Source organism: Eutrigla gurnardus, assembly GCF_963514095.1.
Source record: "Eutrigla gurnardus genome assembly, chromosome: 6".
Lineage (NCBI taxonomy): Eukaryota > Metazoa > Chordata > Actinopteri > Perciformes > Triglidae > Eutrigla > Eutrigla gurnardus.
The window spans coordinates 18324519-18344960 of NC_139920.1; the positions used below are offsets into that span (position 1 = coordinate 18324519).

The 20442-nt window shown below is 39.6% G+C and overlaps 1 protein-coding gene across 8 annotated transcripts; it reads left to right on the forward strand.

Annotated features, from left to right (window-relative positions):
• The first annotated feature begins 412 nt into the window (after positions 1-412).
• dazap1 (DAZ associated protein 1) lies at positions 413-20236 on the forward strand. Of its 8 annotated transcripts, none has more exons than XM_084012469.1 (14): positions 413-585; positions 1730-1770; positions 3455-3621; positions 4180-4245; positions 5340-5447; positions 5678-5726; positions 9499-9581; positions 12620-12767; positions 12968-13000; positions 13557-13727; positions 14342-14506; positions 16933-17025; positions 17481-17528; positions 19363-20236. In XM_084012469.1, exons 1-14 carry the CDS (start codon positions 554-556, stop codon positions 19533-19535), a joined length of 1377 nt encoding a protein of 458 aa, XP_083868595.1. In that variant the 5' UTR covers positions 413-553; the 3' UTR covers positions 19536-20236. The 8 variants fall into 8 exon arrangements, with proteins under 8 accessions (XP_083868595.1, XP_083868597.1, XP_083868596.1 ...); XM_084012471.1 differs by having other exon boundaries at positions 13578-13727; XM_084012470.1 differs by having other exon boundaries at positions 5343-5447.
• Positions 20237-20442: the final 206 nt, after the last annotated feature.

Sequence of the window (20442 nt, forward strand, 5' to 3'; positions counted from 1 at the left end):
ATTGCACTTCACTAATTATCATAGGGAAATGTATGGAAGCCCATTTCTGCCCCGTCTCAAAATAATGACGTAGTATATCAAAATATGGACTTAGTATCTTAAAAATTGACTTAGTATCTCAAAATATTGTCTTAAAAATAATTACTTGGTATCTTAACATAATGAGAAACTTTCTCAAAATAATGAATTGTTCTGCCAAAATATGGACTTAGTATTTCAAAAATGAGAAACCAGTTGTTGTTTTCATTCATTATCTTTTATATGTATTATTAATTATTTGTGCTAGGTCTGTTTCTCTACCAGGTTTGACTTGCACAAGCAAGTTCCTGATAGGAATAGACTTGCAGGTGTAACGCGGTGGGACAGTCATTGAGCGCGGACTGGTTGGTGTAATGTTCCTTTAACGCCCGCTGCCCCCCGCAGCGTCGTCATTGCGCAGAACAGTTTGAACCAAAAAGCGGAGTGACCTTCCTCCGCTCTCAGTCTGAGAGGGGCAGCACTGAAGCAATAAGCCGGTCACAGCTCCTACAGTCCCCCCGCCTTAGCCTCAGCAATGAACAACAACTTAGTCGGAGATGAAGTCGGGTAAGATGCGTTTAACAAAGCCTTTCACTGCGGACGCGTGAGACTGTCAACAGCACTGCAACTTATAATTAGCGTGCTCTCTCGTCGGGCTGTCATTTGACAGCTAACGTTAGCTAGCAAGCTAAGCTAGCTGTAGTAACTTAGCGAGATGGTTAGCTCGAGTAAAGACGGCCAAAAAGTGAAAGTAGTCATCAAAGTACCCAGTTATTACTGTCAATGCTTAAGGCGGAATACAACACGTTTGTCTAGAGCACCGCCGCTTAGCTTGTCAAGGGAATATGTGAAAGTGTAGTTACTTATTTCAGTGTTATTTTCAGTTAGCTCTAAGCACCTGAGCTAGCCTAGCTTACGCTTGCCAGCGAAGCGAAAGTCTCCTCTTCTCGACTTCGCCAATGTGAGGACGTTTAGCGGGCACCGATGCTGGATGCAGCGTCCTCGTCTGCACTCCCCCCTCCGCCGTCGTCCTACCTTCATCACTAACGTGTTTCAGCAGCGACCCTGATCATTAACGAACTCGCTAGCTGGTTTGATATTAGTGCCGCTTAAACTTCCAGTTTTGCAGCGAGCATCCGAGCTCACCGGTCCGCATGCATGGAGCCGAGCGGCGGCTCTCCTCTCCTGCCGCTCCGCTCTGACTGGGACGTACTCGGGCTTCCAGGGGCGAAGGCTGCGCACGGTGGTAGACTGCAGCTCGGCGCAGCTTCAGGAGTCTGTCTGTGTCCAGGAGTCAGCGCTGTGTTAGCTCGCTAAACGCCACGGCTCTGTCCCGGCGTAACTTACGTGGCAGGAGGTTAATAAAAACACTGTTATTGTCGAGGGCATTGCAGTCAGTGTAAGAAGGCGTTTTAACGGGAACTGTGTGTCCCTACTGCTGCATCAGCTTTGGTCGCAGCGCTGCTTCATGTTTGTAATATCTGTGTACTTAGCTTTTCAGTCGGCTTTAGCGTTGTTATGCCTCTGTGCTGTCAATCTTCTCATCTGCCTGTGTTTTCAGTCTTTTTAATTAAGGCCTCTTGACAGGCTTAAAGTCCCACTGCTTGTTATGGTGCCTTTTGTTTGTGACTTGTATAAGAGTTTATCCTTTACTCCGACTCCAAGTGATGATGCATGACTGATTTAATGGTCATCTATCTGCTTTTTGCAGGAAACTATTTGTGGGTGGATTGGACTGGAGTACCACGCAAGGTACGTACGCTGTTCAACCTGTGAAGGCTCGGTCACTTCATGCCAACAGTGATGTTAAGTAACAGGAATTTGTTGCATTGATTTGTTGTCAGACTGGAAGATCTGGTTGGTAGTTTGAATAAAGTCGTTAAATGTTATCAGGTCATATTCAGCTATGAAACAGAATAGAGCTGGGAAATATTAAAAATATCCACGTTAGCATTCCTACTCCTGCCTTGAGGTCAAGATCACTACATGGTATTTTGCACGGCAGGTGTTGCTTTCATACAATAATTCAAATTAGGGATTATGATGGGTTTCTGACAGTCATTACTAACATCGTCTAGCGGGACCGAGCTGGTTTTTTTTATTCATTCTTTGAGCAGATGTTGCCATAAATAAATGGTTTTGTTCTTACCAGAGTAACTACAATTTCACATGACATCAAATGTTGTATGATGATGATGATGTTGAAGTTCTGATATGACATAATTTCGATAATTTAACCACTGGTGCATGTTAAAATGTATAAATGATCAAGTCATGGTTTTGATATTATGTTGATATCATATGCATGATATTAAGTAGAAATGTGTAGAAATATGTCATTCAGATTTTTTCTATATTTTTTCCCTTTTGACATTGCTTTATTATTGATGATCAGTTGCAAACCACAAACTGTGGTGGTAGAGTCTACAATTGTAATTTGTCATGTCTTTTATTTAAAAACAGGGACAATGCACAATTAGACATTAATCTTGTACAACAGGAAAATATGCATTATGCCAGGTTGTAGCAAATTGCCATTTTTTAGTCCCTGGGCAGGTTGATGGAATAAAAGCCTATAAATTAGTATAGAAAGGAAAAGATTAATAACAGAACAAACAAAGCAAAAACAAAACAAAACAAAATAGATAAAATAGATGAATAGAAACAGGGAAGCAGAGACAACAGGACATGTGATCTGTCATTAAACGTTCTACATTGGGTGTGCATATCATACATTCCCCTCCCCGGACTTGCCAAGAGATGGTCTAGTTGTCAAAAGCCCTGGCTCATGCTCGGGTGGCCACTGTGTAACTTTGAACAAGGGCTTGCCTTCGTTAATGGCACTGTTAACATTAAGATCTGAACCACGGCGCTTCGTAACGAGCGAGCTTGTTTCCCCAGCAATGCCTCAGGGCTTCCCAGCTATGAGAAAAGCAATTACGATTGAAAAGTGGCTCCTCATTTGTTCAAACTTGCACGCCTTGCTACTGTTGCAGCGTTTGGGAATATATTTGGTACCATTTAGCATGACAGTGTGTCAGTGCTGTGTTTGCTCTTTAGGATCGTCAACTGAATGCACGTTTTGTTTTTTACAGTTAAAAAAAGGTAATTAGGTAAATTCCTAATATTCTACCCTCAGCAGACAAAATCAAGGTCACTGGATGACTTGTAGTGTTCCCTGTGTAACTTCATGCAGTAGTGCTTATTGTTGCCACCCACACCTGTTTAGTGCCGAAGTGCTGAAAATATTTTTTCAGCCTCATTTATCATAATGAAAGCATGAATTCTATAAATCATGGCAGCACATTTTTTTGTGTTCAGCAGGCAAGCTGGGCTGAGTCATATCTCCTGATTACAATTCCAGATTTGCTGTATGTTTCTGTGCTTATTTTATTGAAGCCCCATTGTTATGTCATTTCTTTCTTTCTCTTCTCAGAGACTCTTAGAAATTACTTCTCGCAGTATGGGGAAGTAGTAGATTGTGTCATCATGAAGGACAAAACTACAAATCAGTCACGAGGCTTTGGCTTTGTCAAATTCAAAGACCCCAATTGTGTACGGACAGTGCTGGAGACAAAGCCGCATAATCTTGATGGAAGAAATGTGAGTATTTTGAATCAAAGAAATCGACAGTGCAATCAACCAGAGTAATCTGCATGCACATTTTGTGGTGAATGTGAAAACCCTCACACTGTATTTCACCGTTCAGGGTGGTTAGAAGTTATTCAAGAATAAGCACAGTTGTACATGCCTGCAGACATTTAGCAAAATGTAGACATTTGTTTGCCTAACAAGACTTACCTGTTTAAAGTCAAATTAGCAATATTGGCAGTTGAACCTGGATTTCTCTGAAATGACTGAATAATCTTCCCTGCACTTCAATGTTTTCCCTATTTGAGATAAATAAGGTCAAACTAGCTATGATGAATTATTTCCATACAGTCAGATCAGCATGGATTACATATTGCCACCTTTGTTCTGTTGAAGGAGATGGAGAGGGGCATACAACTGTAGTGGCTGCATATTCAAATACATGTCAATACATACGATTCACTGTTGTCTGAGGCGAGTCAATATACTGTAATGGATTCAGTGAAGAGGAACATTTGAAGGTGCCTTTATTTGGGGCTAATGTCAAACGTTTTCTTTCTCTGCTGTCAGATTGACCCGAAGCCATGCACTCCCAGAGGAATGCAACCTGAAAAGTCTCGAACCAAGGAAGGCTGGGTAAGAGTAATCTGATTTCACTGAGAAGGCTAGGCTATGTGTTTTTGCTGCAATAAGACTCAGGCTGTCAGTCTCTCCATGCCCTCTTTTCAAGGCCACAAGGAGACCTTGAGCTTCATTTATAAAAACAGTCTGACTTTGACCTACATTTTGAAAAAAAAAAAAAAAAAAAGTGATTGTATGCCTTTGAGAATGCTAGAAATTAGTAACATTAAAGAATCTATTACTTGTATTGACCTCTATTAGGGATAGAGATATTTAGTACAGTTCCACACATGATACAGGTCACATTTTCCCAGATGTAACAAAAATGACACATGAATAAGTCATAAACCTGTATCACCACTTTTACTATGCTTTAAAAAAAAAAGAAAAAAAAAACATCAAACATTTTCTTTATTTTGAAAAATGATTATTATTAGTTGAGATATGCTCTTATTATAACCATCCTTACTGCATTTAATAAAACTGAAAAGACACATTGGGGACTAGTAGGATAGTGTAGTACAGAAAATAGCTCTGTGAATTTCTTGAAAGCAGAAATCTCTGCAGCAACTTGGGTAATTTGTGGGTCGATCAACAAGCCACTGCAGATCTATTATAGTAATTTTGTCCCATTGGGCATTAAAAGTTTTAGATATTGCACCTTTTGCAAGCAATAAAACATTTTTATATGTCATATTTGGCTCTAAGCATAAATTGTAAGTCAGAAGCTTTTACAAATGAGGCCCTTTGCCTCCTACTGGAACCCCTTTCACTGATTTTAAGTAGCTGCCAGTGAATGTTTTATTACATTAAGAACATGTCATTGTTAAAGATCATTGTTGTAAGCAGCCTCTAGCCTTTGCAGCATGCGTGCAGTGCACAGCAATGGTGAAATGCTTAGTGGTTGAGAGTAAGTGGAGTAAGCCGTGCTCTCCGATCTGTGGAGACTAGTGTTTGCATTGACATGACATGTTGAGAATTATACCCCAGGGCAAGAGGAGAACCTAATTTCTTCTGCACTGTTTGAAAAGATGATGGCTAACTGCCCCCTTTCCCAGAGTGATCCTTTAACAGACATTGAAATCCCTACACTCCTTGTTTTCTTTCAGAAGGGCAGCAAAGCCGATAGCAATAAATCAAAGAAGATATTTGTAGGTGGAATCCCCCATAACTGCGGCGAGCCTGAACTCAGGGACTATTTCAATAGATTCGGAGTGGTGAGTATCGTCAAGTCCATAATGCAGTTCATATCGTCATTACGACTGCTTGAATAGATGTGACATTGAACAGGGTCAATAGTACAGTATACAAATTAGAAATTTAGTGGGATGGGATAGGACAATTAATTTTTCGTTCAAATTGAGAAGGCAGAATATTTAATTGGCGTAAGAATGGACCCTGTCTGGTTTTCTAAATGGAGCCACTGTTTCCCTTTGTCCCATTCAAGGTCACAGAGGTGGTAATGATCTATGATGCGGAGAAGCAGAGGCCCCGAGGTAAAAGCTGATCCCGTTTTTTCTCTCCCCTCTCCATACCATACCATCTTAAATCTCATGACAAACTATTCTGGCCCAAAGAGAAAAAGCCTATTCAGCCCCCAGATATTCAATTCATTTTAAATGCTGTAAGCCAAAACATGAACTCTATGTAAAGACACACAATAAAAAAGAAAAGCATGTTTGATAAAAGCTTGTACAAATTCACCACAGTGGACAATCAATTAGAAAATCTGACTTGACATTTCTCGAGGTGGAATGAACAGCTTAGTGTAATGCAGAATACACTGCTCCTGGAAATATCTGATATTATTTTAGTCTATGTGACGGTTATAAGACTGTGCAATGCTACATAACACGATAGCAGATGGCACCTTTTTGTCACACACTGAATTGTTTCAGAAATGGCAGGCTCTGATTAGGATTGATGCAGTGTCCCTCACGACCTTGTGTTAAACATAAGTCTGTTCCATGGACACATTTACAGTAAATAGGCAGAGCAATGAAAAGTTATCTTAAAAGCCTTTAATCAACAATATCTGTTAACAACAGACTGTTTCCGGCCTCACAGGCTATTCATCACTGCAGCACTGTTTAAGGTTATACTATGTGTAAAACTGAGTATTATTATTTATAAATGCTACATCAAAATAAAAAAATATCGCTAACTGTGCACAGAGGTTATGAAACCTTTTGAAGAAAATGTGTCTGATTAAAACAACTTAATAATACATTGAGATTTGTCAAAGGATGTATGAAGTATGTCTAGGTTTGTGTACTTGCACCAAGCAAAAGCCCAATTTTCATGAATCTTTGCTTTAAAAAAATATTCGACTTGCAAAGTTTGTATTTATCAACCTCTAATAAGAAAGTTTTAAGCCATTTAAACTCTTAAAAATGAAAGGAAGACAAGTGCATTGCAGTAGTAGGGAGTGCAACCCTTGAAGCATTAAAAGTATCTTCTCTAAAAGTGAATTCCTCTAACTGGAAGGATTTCATTTAACAACAACATTTTATTCTATTTAAGATTTGTTATCGATTGAATATCAACAGCAAAACTAATTCTGTGTTTTTAATGACAGTTGTCTTTATGAACCTGCAATAATACTGAACGGTCAATAAACTATTAACTAGACAAAGATGTTACGGAAAGGAAAGTAGGTGCTCCAAAAATACTGTAGTTTGTTCTCAATATGCCAGTTGCATGTTGTGATAGTTAGGGTATCTAAAGGGGGGTTGTTCTTCAAAGAGGCCAGATTTAGCCCAAATGCTGAAGTTGACTTTTACATTGTTGTCACCAGAACAATGGAACCATTTTAAAAGGTTTTACTTTGCCATTTCAAAAGTCTCTCTAACCTATTTCATGACAGTAAACATGCTAGACCTTTAAAATCTCAGAAGAGTTTCTCAATTGAATCATTACTTATCATATATTTATGACATGTGCAGACACTTTTAGCATGGATGGCCTCACTGGGAATCAGACCCTGAGCGGTGTCACACATTGCCCGCTGACTTACAGTCACTGCTGTTTCATCTGTGTTTGTCCTACATAGCAAATGATGCAGCGGCCACTGACCCACAACATATATCTCTCCCTCCCAAACTCCCATTCATTCTCTATTGGGAGAAACCCAGAATAGTTTGTCATTGGAATTTAACATGTATTACACCAGTAACAACTACCACATAATCTTTAATAGTATAAACAGTTTCTTTTACTAAAACCATTAGACTCTCAGCGTTGGAATAAGTTTTCTTTACCTTGATTTAGATGTAACTGATACATGTATCTTATCTTAAATGGCGTATGTGTTTTCCCATATGTAGAAAGTTAAGTATTTTTGTAAGTAAGCCCTTTCTATTTTTCTTTCTTCTGTCCCCCTTCTCCTTGTGAATGGTTTGAATGTGATTAACGGTGTCTCTTAAGATTTGTCTTTTCTCCTTTAGGTTACTGTGCATTGACTGGTAGCACAGAGGTACAGGCCAAATGTAAAAGCACCCAAATTCTTTACTTTGTCAAAATGGGGTGTGTACAAAGTTAAATCAAGTTGTGAATTTGGCTGAAGGATAACTTATTCTCTATGATTATGATTGATGAGGATTTACTTTCAGGTTATTCTAGCAAAAGTTTAGCAGTAATTGGAAGTTTTCTTTCTTCAAACATAGGCACCTGGTGTTGACTCGCATCCTCTGAATAGCTGTTTCTTGAATTTAAGATATTTAGTTGGAGGGTGATATTGACATTATCATGAACAGTATCTCAAAAGATTGAGTCAAAAGTAAAAATCTAATCCCTATAAACGAAATGTCAGGTTAATGACTAAAATGAATAAAATACTGCGGTCAGATTATTTTTGCAATAACATAATTCTAGAGAGAATAAATGACTAGTCCTGCGATAATTTTCAGTATGAATTAATCTACCAATTATTTACAGGATTAATAGATGCATTGTTTGGTATGAAATGTCAGCAAATAGTGAAAAAATGTTAATTAATTTCCCAGAGCCCATGGTGATGTATTCAAATGTAAGGTTTATTTCTGACCAACAGTCCAGAAGAATTTAGTTTACAGTCATACAAATTTAAAAAAAGAAGAAAATATATGTTTTTGTGTAACAAAAACAACAATTTGATTATCATAAAAGATGTTGCGCCTCCATAATGGCCTGAGTCCATAGAAAGTTTTAGTGCACGTATGTTTTGTCAGTTTTTAAAATCTGATTTGTGTTTGGCAAAGTTGTGTCGCTGTAACCAAAATATGTCAAACTATTTAATGTGTCAACTTGGTTTTTAAATTTAGATTAAGGACGGGTCATTGACAGATGTTATTAATAGCAATAGATCATGAGGCTTGGGAATGCTTGGCATGACACTAGAGGTCTCTAAAATCTCTGTTGTCTCGTAGGACTCTTAATTGGATTCAGGTTAGATCCCCAAGTAGAAATGTACACACACCCCAATTCTGCCATCGTGGAAAGTTAATCAAATTGAAAGTAGATCACTGCAGCGCAACACGGCCTGCTAACGCTCTGTAAAGTTTTGTTACAGCCAAAATGTTGGACCAAAAAGGTCTCACTCTTTTTGATAACTTTGTATATCCCCCCTCGTGAAAACTCTGGATGAAAATTAGCAACTCGTCACTTTGGGAAAACCAGATGTGGCCTATATCTTTGTGTTGCTGTTGTGGCAATACTTTAATTGTCCATTTAGGCTTATCCTGGCTGACTCAAAAGTAAAATACTGAATTTGGGAAGGCTTGGAGAAAGCTTTAGGCATTCTACAGTTTGTGTTTCTCCATATTTTTGTGATGCATTAACAATGGCTGCTGCGAGTGTGTGCTCCACAGCAATATACCAAGGGACAGATCAAGGTGGGGTTTGGATGAAACAGCATGAAGTAACAAACTGTAATATCTCTTCAATTGGCATTTATGTTAAAGTGGGTGGAAAATGACTTCATTGACCTTTTTTTATGTGACATTTCACATTAAGTATAATACGGCACACGTTATTCTTCGTGTTCAGCAGTTAAGTCATTCTGTATTGTTACCTTCACAAAATATTTTACTCCAGAGTAAAGACAAAAGTCCCACCCAGGCTTTAGTCCTGGCTTTGTGTTGTTCTGCGAGTCTGCAACATCATCCGAACCCCAGGAGCCTCTTGCTCAGCCTTGACGGATCCTCACTCTGCTGAAGCCCAATACTGTTCTTCATCTTGTGTTGTCACAACCCCCCCTGCTACCTTGATTCACTCTTGGTCGTTGGCTAGGTTTTGGATTTATTACTTTCGAGGCCGAACAATCAGTGGACCAGGCTGTCAACATGCATTTTCACGACATCATGGGCAAAAAAGTGTGTAGTTGTAGTTTTATTTTACCCTTAAGATCAAACAGAGGCTTGGGCGACAGTGAGAAATATACTATGATGCTGTTTTGATTTGTTCGTTTTCCAGTGTCTTCCCATTAGTGGCTGCAGCATCATATAGAACAAAGTAAGCCTTTAATATCAAACAAAAACAACAAATGATCAGGCCACTAATTCATTTACTCATCTTATTATTATAATGCTTTTTTTGTTGTTGCTCTGAACACATATTACCCTCACAATTAATGCTATGAGTTATAGTTTCTAGAGGAACAATGATCCTTTACTAATGCTGTTATATTACAGTTTCTGTAGTCGCCTAAGGCTTTGTTTAAATCGACCACTCCTTTAGGATGTCCTAAGTGTAGTAGATTGTACAATAAATTTAAAACATTTCCTGGTTTTTGATTAAAAAAGCATAAAATAAAGAAGCACTTCACTGAATATAAATCACCTAAAGGATTGGTCCAATCAGTTCTGTTTATTTTGTTTTCTGATATTTTGTTGGCAGGTCACTTACACGTCAACATGTTTCGTTTTTTTCTTTCTTTTTTTTGTTTTATTTTTGAAAAGTTAAAGAAAAGGTTCAATCAGTGACCTCAGTTGAAGAATCTCCATACTGTGTCATTCGCTTCTCTAAATAACAGACAGACAGTTCTCTCTGAAATGCTGCTCAGAATGAGACACGAGTCGCACACTCATATTTGCACGTTACTTCTTAGTGTTTGTTTTAACTCAGTGGGTGTGCTAGAGGGATGGGAGGGGATTAACTGTGCAAAGACAATTCAGATTGTGTCAGGTAAGCAGTCCATCCGGGAAAGAAATATAAATGAATGATGATTTTCTAGTTAAGTACACCTCCTAACCTTCTGGCAGTCCTTGTGTTGTTCTGTTGCATGTAGCAAACAACACGCACCTGGCAACTCAGCTGAGTAAAACAAACCATTAAAAATACAGTACTAGGGGCGGGAGACATTTTGTAATTAGCGGCGTTTAAACCACTTCAAAGAGATACCAGATGAGAGACCTCTCCTTTCTGCCTTAGTTATTTGTGGCCAGAAGAAAACGATCAAAGTTTCAGTTGTCAGTTGTTTCTGTCATGGCTGCATGCGTGGCTTTTATTTAAGGTTTTTAACTCTTGTTGAAAGCGGTGTGACTTTTTGCCGTAAAGTGCTAATTGTTGTGGTGTTCCTGCATTGAATAGCAAAAGCAGGGTTTTCTTTTTTTGGTGGGTGTTATGTGCAAGGTGGCAAATTATTTAAGTCATGTCAGTCAGTCAAGTTAAGGTCAATTAAATGGTCTTGTGCTTTTAGTTGAGAGTGGACAGTAGATGGATTAAAAACATGAAGGGAGAGATGTAGAACGACCTGCAACCTCGCTCCCTGGAGTTCAAGCAGCAACTCAGACCCCCTGACCCCCAGGGTGCAAATTATAAAGCAATTTGGTTGTTTTGTTAAATGTGTAAAGATTTGCTGAAACAGATCTGAGCTGGAATTTTATTAATCAACGATATCGAGGAGCAATACAAGGCAGTTTGATTGAACCGTCACTGATTCTTGCATTAAAAAAGATGAAACAAATCCCATTTTCTTGGTAAATAATGCAGACATACCTGTATACTCTCCAGTGGTAGCCGCCCCCCTTGACTTTGCCCTGGTTTCCAGCAGGAATCAAGGCTGGACTTAATCCATTGTTCTTGACTTGACATTACCTTACGCTGGGACTTGAGGGAGGTTGGGAGATATGAGTTACAAAATTAGAAATTGGAGCACATCAAACTGTGGAACAAATCCCAGTTCTGCTGTTGGGGACCGTACAGGAGTCATGGTATCCATCACTTGTAGCTGTGATGCCCACGGGAGAAAGTACTCAGGTAGCTGCTGGCGGCGGGACCACTGCCGGAAACATGTGCATGTAATTAGGTCGACAGAGAAGGAAGAGGGGAGGCTGGGGAAGGTGGCAACACCTTAAAGCAGGGAAGGATTCGTGATTCGTTTTCCTCCTGCAAGGTGACCCCAATAACTCAACCCCTCAGTCTATTTCTGGTTGCCCCCCCCCAGTCTCAGCCTGTATAGTTGCTCTGGTTAACTGCTGGTAGCTTTGCCTAGTTACAGGAAGGACATGTTTTGTTTTGGGGGCGATGCATATATATTTGATTCAAGTTATTTATGATTGATCATAACTATACTTAAAAGTCAGATTTAAGAAATATATGGATACAGTCGGTGTGAGAGTGTTAAACAAATGTAATTGTCCAAACAATGGCTGTCCTTCATTAGTACAATTGAATTGTCAAAAAGAAACTTAAGGTTACATTTGAAGTTTTAGTTGTACTTGTATAAGACCGTGTCCTTCAGCAGCCATTTGACATTATTTTGAGGTCAAAGTGTATTAGTCTTTTGTACTCAAAAAAAGTTTTCTCACCTTTGACACAGTATGAAGATTCAATTTTAGATTGACTGAAAAGACTGTTTATTTGTACTATCTGCATGTTAACCTTTTTATATATTCTGTTAGAACTGAGATACAAATTTCTCTACATCCATTTCCCCCTCCTAAAACTTATTCCAATTAAAATTAAAATAAATTAGATTTTTTTTATCAGCGTTAGCCGAAGAAAGGTAAGTCGTGACCTTTCAGTAGATGTTGTTATCATATATAGGATTCTTTGGAGGACAATCATAGACCTATGTTTCTCAGGTATATCTTAAGACTGTGATCTGGAGATGTTGCATTTAAGACTAAATTGATCCTTTACTGTCTTTGCATTATGATTTTGGGCCACTATGAAATTCCCGCTTGATAATTACTACCTGAGACACATAGTTACACAGCCCTCCTGGTTACACAGTAATATTAACTAGCATAGCTGCCCCACATTACTCCAATAAACATAACGTGAAAGATTTCAAACTGGCCCAATTTTGAGATTAAATTAACAGTGGTAGGTCAGGTCTGTCTAGGTGAGGTTTTTCTTAGACTGTATACTGGTGTTGCCAAATGTGCCCTCCTTGTCCTTTGTCCAGGTGGAAGTGAAGAAGGCTGAACCCCGTGACAGCAAAGCTCCCGGTCAGCTTGGCCCTGGCCAGTGGGCACCTAGGGGCATCTTGAGTGCAGCTAATGGTTGGACAGCACAGCCTGCCCAGGGCTGGCAACAGCCCTACGGTGCACAGGGTGAGTGGGAACTAGTCCGAGGGCAGAGCAAGTGAGGCTCGCTCGTCAGAGGAAATCCTAATTGTAATTGCTTAAATGTGTTAAAGCTGCTGCTTTAATGTAAATGTGGTTGTACTGTCAGGATGAATATGTAACAGGATTCTGTGAACATTTCAGTTATTGTCCACAGTTTAAAGATTTTTTTCTCTCTCTTCCTGAAGGAGTGTGGGTGTCGACTACTGGCCAACCCATAGGTAGGTGTTTGATCTCCACTTGACAAAACAGAAAATATCTTTTCCGTTTTAGAGAATTAGTTATTGTTCTGTATGTTGCATAACTGTGAATTGATCAAACTGTAGATAGATTTTGTGTCTTTGCCATGCGACAGAAATGGACTTACACTCTGTGTGGCCAATAGGCATCGATGCCTGTAACAGAACTTGTTATCAGTGATTCATAATGGCTGAGGCTGCTGATAATTTGCTGCTTGAGACAGATGGCCGCCTTGAATAGATTCCAGCCTCCCTCTGCTATTGGTCAGGCTCAGCTTCATATCGCTACCTCCGGGTCAACCTGCAACGCTCACTGCAGTGTCGGCCCTGTTCTATCTCATTCAGCTACAGACTGTCTTCTGCAAATTCAGTTTTTTAAACCACTTATAACCACTAAACTGCATTATCTCTTCAGAAGGAAAAAAATCAAACTGATCCATGCTGGCATCGCCTTCTTTTCATAATTACCATTATTGCCTGTGTACTTAATCCAATATATGAAACATATATTTATGTAAAAAACCTTTCCATAAAATAGATCTGTTCTGTGTTGGAGCAGGCGGGTATGGACCCCCGTTAACAGCAAGCCGCGGAACCCCCACACAGCCTCCGTCACCTTTCAACGCATTCCTGGTCACAACCCCGGCGGGCAGCTTCGCTGCACCTCAGGGCTACCCTCAGCAGGGCTACAGCACAGCACCTCAGTTTGGTCAGTAATACTGACACACTCACTTCCTACACTCTTTGACATCACTTCAAGGTTCTTGAATAGCATAAGGGAACACTGGAAATTAGGTGGAGGTAGGTGCAAACTACATTTAGATCGTCAACACTAAAATGTGTTAATTTAATCTATGTCGGGTTTTCCAGGCAGCTTTGCTGTTGCTGTGGTCAGGGAGGAACCTCCGCCTTATCAGAGATGGACGTTGTGCCTTGCAGATACCCAGCATTTTACTTGCTAAAAAGCCACCAATTAAACCTGTTGGCAGATGTACTGAGCTAACATTGTAAATCATGGACAAAATATTAGAAAAATAGAGGAAAAGAGGCACAAAAAGATTGGTTACAATTTGATCCGGCATCTAATATTAACGTGTAGACATACAACTTGTATTGTTATTGGCTAAAATGAGAGGAGATTTGGTGGTTTGATGAGTATCTGTTTTTGTATGATGATGCAGCGTTGTCAACTACATTGAATAGACTAGACTAGTTGTGGAAGAAATGTTGTTTTTTCATTCAGGGACCCAAATACCCGGCATTATAATGTACTATCTGTGATAAAGTAAGAGTCATAGAAATGACCTTATTACTCTCCAACAGGTTACACTTTCGGCACACCCCAAGCAGACCAGTATGCTCCACAGGTTCCTCCTCCGCCCACCACTCCAGGAGCTGCACCTCTGGGCTTTGCCCCCGCCACCGCATCAACTCAGGACTTGAGCAAAGCTCCTACTGGGCAGCCTGACTTCCCTTATAGCCAGTATGGTAAGAAAAGCATTGTGCATTAAGCAGTTTGCTGCCCTTATCCCTTCCATTTGATTTTAATTCACCCCTCGGCCCTGCCCATCTCCCTGGACTGTTTTTGGGTGTAACTACAGCTCACGTAAGTGCATATCTAAACCCTTAGACGAGCAGGAGCCTGCTCTTGGTACCATTGAGCTTGAACTGCTCCACATGCACACGTGCTTCTTGCATACATGAACCCCTCTGGCTCTGGCGTGAAGATGCTGCTGAAGTTTCATCATATCCAGTCTTCAGCAGTCATTCCTGCCAAGTTTTCCAGCTGGACTGTGGATTGGTAAAAAAGATTGGTAGGTTTGAATTAGATCATCCTGCCTTGCAATGTGTTTTGTTTGTTTTGCCGTTTTCATTTTATTTTGATTTCCAAGGGAGCGCCACTTCTCCCGACCGACTGTGCTAGACATTTTGACTTCAATATTCCTACTTTGAATTACTCCTCCTACACCTCCTTTTCTTGCTGCCTGTTGTTGACTTTGATGGTTCCCTTTCCTAGTCTTGGCACACTAGCCATAGAAGAGCACCAGCATGACAGTATTATGCCTGTGAAACGTTATTTCTGGAATTAGGCTTGTCCAACCTGCCAAGCTACCTATCAACAGTTCCATCAGTTTATCACACTAGAGCTTTGCACGTTTGTCTGCAAAATGTGAGCCTCTGCCTTGTGGATACATACAGATAGTAGTAAGTAATTTTTTTGACTCGTGTGTCTGCAAGTCTTACTTTCTGGTGGGTGTCTTTTTGGCCTTTGAGCTGGACAGTGTTCATGCCAGGATAATTATTCCTCTTGGATTTCTACCGAGCTGGTAAATTCTTGGCAAAATTTCAGTCAACTTGAAGGAACTTGAAAATAATACATTTCATCAAGCCACTTCTAGAAAACCATGTGCCATATTCATTTCTCTGATTTAAAACAATTACGAGGTTGCTTCTCCAGTGACAAACTGCCCTATTCTCATGAAGATGGAGACACTGTGAAAACTAACCAGCATCCATGGGAAAGGAACAAGCTTCATTCAGCATTCAGCCATACAGTCACATGAACAGACAGTCCAAGTCAGATGTTCATTTAGAAGCTACATTCATTTTCTTTGGCTGGCTGGTATTTTTCTTCTGACTTGGCTTCCAGCTGCTTCACACTGCTGGATCTACATTTAAAGCAGCCATGATCGCTGCCAGTAACGGCAGGTGCCCATCTTGTTCAGTGTTCCCTGCTTGTGCTTATCTCCCATCCAGCTTTTTGCATTTAGGGTGGCACTTAATCAGTAGAAGCAACGCAGTCTCACAATGTTTTTGTGAAATGAGCAGAATGGTAGAGGCGCCATTCACGCCTCTACCATGAAAGTTGATGTAACAATAACAGGAAGGGGATGTGACATTTTTTCACCTGTGTAAGGTTCATAAATGGGTGAGGTTAGACAAATTAAGATTGGTTTCAGGTTGTCTTATGTGGAGTTAGGGAGTTAACGTTATTTGGTTAGAGTTAAGATCAAACCAGTGGTTTTTCATGTTTTAATTGATTCATATTTATTTGTATTCATATTTAATACAGATACTTTTCTACAGCATACCATATATTATTAATAATTTTAATATTTACTTTTGTCACAATAACGTTTTGTTGACTTGTTTTGTCAAAAATCCTTGGTGCATTCATGGATAAAAAAAAATGCAAAAGTGTAGCCCCCCCCACCCCCCCAATGGAGTTCTTTTTGGCAACTTTAAGTCGTTGAAATGTCCTTGAATGAACCACCAAGGAATCATTTTGATGTTATGCTACTCAGAACTTTGATTACACAAGTAACCAAAAGTTTTTAAAATGGTTGGTGATTATAACTGGACGAAACAAAACGATGACCAAAAGATGAATCAAGTCAGTGTTGAGTTGATGATTGCCATATCATGTTGAAAGTAATGGAAACCAATGGTGGCTTGGAAAAGAGGAAATCAATCTAGAAACCTATGGCATTCTTTGAAAAATATTTGGCAGCAATGTGATGTGTGTATACATATTTCACGTACTAAAACATTGAAACCCACCGGTGTTGTTGTTCTAGTTCCTGTTTCTGGTTGCTTCCCTCTCATCCTTGGTTGGAAATCATATTTCTTACGTTGCTTGCATCTTAGCATATCATGCACATTTCACAAAACGTCATGAGACCAGGCTAGCATGATGTAAAAAGTCAGGCGCTTTCAGATAGCTCCAACACTCACACTCATTTTGTTTTGACTTCCAGATGAAGCTGAGCAGTGATTGCCCTCCGAGCGTAGTGCAGACGCAGTAAACGAGTATAAATGTGCAGCTCTGTTAGCTCAGTGAGGGGGGGGGGGACTATGTAGTCGGCCAGCAGTATCTGGGTTCAGTCAACCTGGTCTCCTCATCTCCCTGATAGGCTTGGGTAACTACCTTCAGGACCCCTCTGCCTACGGACCAACGCGTCCTTCTCACAGTTATGGTCAGGATGAGCAGGGAGGATATAGTGCAGGTAGGTGCCAGCATCATCTTCTCCAACAACAAAAGTAGCATTTGTTCAGTACTGTAGTGTTTATAGAGCTGCAAACTGGTTCTTTTCCTCTTTTCTTTTGCTCTGTGTTTCGTATTTTGCATGTACATTTTGCATGTACATACAAATTACTGTGCATACTGTTGTATAGTAAAACACAGCCGTTGACTGTCAGCTTAGTGGATTCGAAAGTCATTTACACCAAAATCTGTCATTTAAAGCTGCGAGCAGTCATCCCCCCTCAGAGGTCGTAGCTTTACTATACAAAGACAAACCATGTCCTCCTTTTTTTGTCCACTCTCTCTGTTCGCATTGCTTTGCAAATTATAAAAGGATGATCTAATTGTCAGAAAATTTGTTCATGGTTCAGTTGTTTCTGTGCATCAGCAGTTCATTCACCCGTTGTCTTTTCCCCGTGTACTGTCTCCACATTATAGCTAAAGGGATGAGAAAGGAAAGAAGATTTAAAGAAGGACACGATGGCAGTAAATTTCCAATTTCTCTCAGACTCTTCTGTTGGGCAGTCCTGTTTGGACCACTCCCTGTTCTTCAGATGTCTCATTTTAGTTCTGTTCACGGAGCACTCTGAACACCCCAAAATGTGTTATATTTTCTAACTATTCTCGCCTGTTTTCTTTGTCTTTCTAGCTTGTGTGTTTTTCCATTCCAGTTTTTATAACACCCTCCACTCAAGTATTTATTGGTGACCTTTCAAAATCAGTGCTAACTGGATGTTACCAGGGCAGGAAAATAACCAGCACCATACTGGAAAGATATGGCTGCGGCTGGTTTTTCATATTCTACCACTGATTTGGTAGCAAACGACTCAATTTTTTTCCCAACCTTAATGTCCCTTTGGCATGTACAGTGGCTGGAGAATTTTGGATTGCACCAGCCTTCTTTTTTTCAGGCAGATTAGTTTCCTTCCCAGGGTGTCACTTTGGTTCCCTTGTCTGTTTGCAGGGGGATGGTGCCATCCAGTGTCTGAATAGAAGAACATTGGGCATGTCATCAAACAAATCTAGAGATTGTTTTCCTCAATGGAGCCCACTGTGTTTATTCAATTATCTATGCTTTTTAACACTGACACACAATCATGTTCAACACTAAAGGGCTCATTGAAGGAATACAGTGTTTCAATCTAGAGGGGAAATCCATCATGATACCTCTTAAATTATACAAAATATGTATTTAATGTCTTAGGTGTTTGGTATGTCACAGTTCATGTATGTGTATAGCACTTTATTAGAGCACTTCATCTACAAACAATACAAATAAGGACATCTTTTTACATCCTAATATATGAAAATATAGATCTAGTCAAGATTTAATTTCTGAACAAAATAAAAAAAGCTCACAAGACAAAACGGCCTATTAAAGTCGGCACATCTACCAGTTAGCAGGAAAAGGGCTGGTTATAAAGTAGACACTTGCATAAAATGGTAAATTTGAAACAAGATGGCAGCATAATGACGATGATCATTTTTGATGTGACGACCAGTACTTCCAACACCTGCAGTTTTATAGCACTTGTAGTTGTAAAAAAAAAAAAACTGGACTGTTTACTAAGATGGTAATGGGGTGGATTTTTCCTTAAAACAATACTTCACCCAAAAGTCAATATTTGTACATCAATTACTCGCCCCATATTACCTAGAATTATTTTCTTGCATGCCGCCACAGTGAACATTCAAAAAACTGAGAAAAGTCTTGATGAGTTCAAATAAAAGGGCGCCGCGTTTGAACAGCAAAACTATACTGAAAAACTCTCGCACAACTCGTGCAGTAAAATACAAGTCTCATTTTTCCAGTCGGCTCAGTTCTTGCTTAACACATGCATCTTTGTTAAAACCTTATTTTCTTTAACGGCCTCATGTTTCTCAAGCATGCTACTCGTGTGTGCGAGTCTGAAGAGTTTTAAATGGTAAGGGTTAAGCAAAAATGCATGTGTTTGGGAAGTAGTGAGCATATGACTGGGTAAACGAGACATAAACTTTTGATATCGTTTTCCTGATGTTTAACGTGGCCCCCATTTACTTCAAATCATCAAGACTTTTAGCTGTTTTCCTGCTTCTGTGTTCAGTGAGGAAATGTGAGAAAAACACACGTTTTCAAGAATTCAAGGTAACCCGGGGTGAGTAATTGATAAAGAGACATTAATTTTGTGGGTGGTAAAGTATTCCTTTTAAAATTAAAATAGTGTTTTAATAAGCAATACTTTTAAAGGAGTAAGGCTTGTCCCTAAATGGCGTTTGGTGACCCTAATATTAAAATCTTCCTCTCTTCCTCCTACTCTCTCCTCTCTGTCATCCTTCTCAGGGTATGGCCAGGAACTGACAGCCTTCAGCCACAGCTTCGCAGACCCCAGCCAACAGACGGCTTCGTACGGGGCCCCGACAGCACAGCCCGGCGCCACCCCTCAGGCTGCGGCCACTGCTTTCGGCAGAGGGCAGAACCACAACGTACAGGGCTTCCACCCATATCGACGCTGACCCCCACCTCTGAGCAGGGCCGCTGTGTAAAGTTAAAAAACAACAACAACAAAAAAAGTCAGGGAAACGTGTTTTCACTAAAAAACAAAACTGGAGTTCTGGATTGTTCTACGGGAGTGTTGAAATGTGCGAAATGTTTGCAAAAAACTTTGTGAAAGCAGGAATTCCAGTAAATTCAAAAGGGGGTCTAAAGAAACCCAGGTTTTTTTGCATTACTTGATGAACATTCAGCCGAAAGAAGCTTTTATCCTTCCCCCACCCCTCCACCCCCACCCAATGTTTTATAGTAGAACTAAACTACTTTGCAATAATTTTGATTGTCTGGTCAAACACTAGCACAGAGACTATATGTAAAGAGACTTGCATATAAATATGTATATTTATGGTGGACACAAATGAAAACAGGGTCTCAAGTTTCCTCAGCTTTAAATTCTAGGGAAAATGTTTTTATTTTTCATTTGGTGGATTTTGTTTACTTTCTGAGCCTTTAAAGTTTGTTTAAAATGAATATATATATTATACACAAACTGTGCAATTTTTTAAAAAGAGAATTTTGTACTATAAATGTACACTTTGCTTGTTTTTTTATTTAAAGATGTAGACTTCCCTCAGGTGGCTCTTTTGGGTGCATTTTTTTGCACTTACGCAAAATGAAAATAAGGACATATTATTACAAAAATAAATGTTTTAAGGATAAAGTGCTTGTCCTAAATATTTGTGTTTGGTTGTGCATTAATTTCCTTCTGGAGTTTCGGTGGAAGAGCTGTAACAATTAGTTGAAGTATTTAGTAGATTGATAAGAAATGAATCACTATCTTGTTGATGATTGATTTAGAAATTTTCCAAGCCAAAATTACAAGAACAAAAAGTGGTAGCTGCATCTCCAATGGGAAGTTTTGCTGTGTTT

What these genes read in the sequence shown, in the direction of transcription:
- dazap1 (XM_084012469.1), top strand. Translation starts at nt 554, where the DNA reads ATGAACAACAACTTAGTCGGAGATGAAGTCGG. An exon ending in GGAGAAGCAGAGGCCCCGAG is followed by an intron (nt 5,727 to 9,498) that starts GTAAAAGCTGAT and finishes GTCGTTGGCTAG; the next exon opens with GTTTTGGATTTATTACTTTC. An exon ending in CTTCCCTTATAGCCAGTATG is followed by an intron (nt 14,507 to 16,932) that starts GTAAGAAAAGCA and finishes TCTCCCTGATAG; the next exon opens with GCTTGGGTAACTACCTTCAG.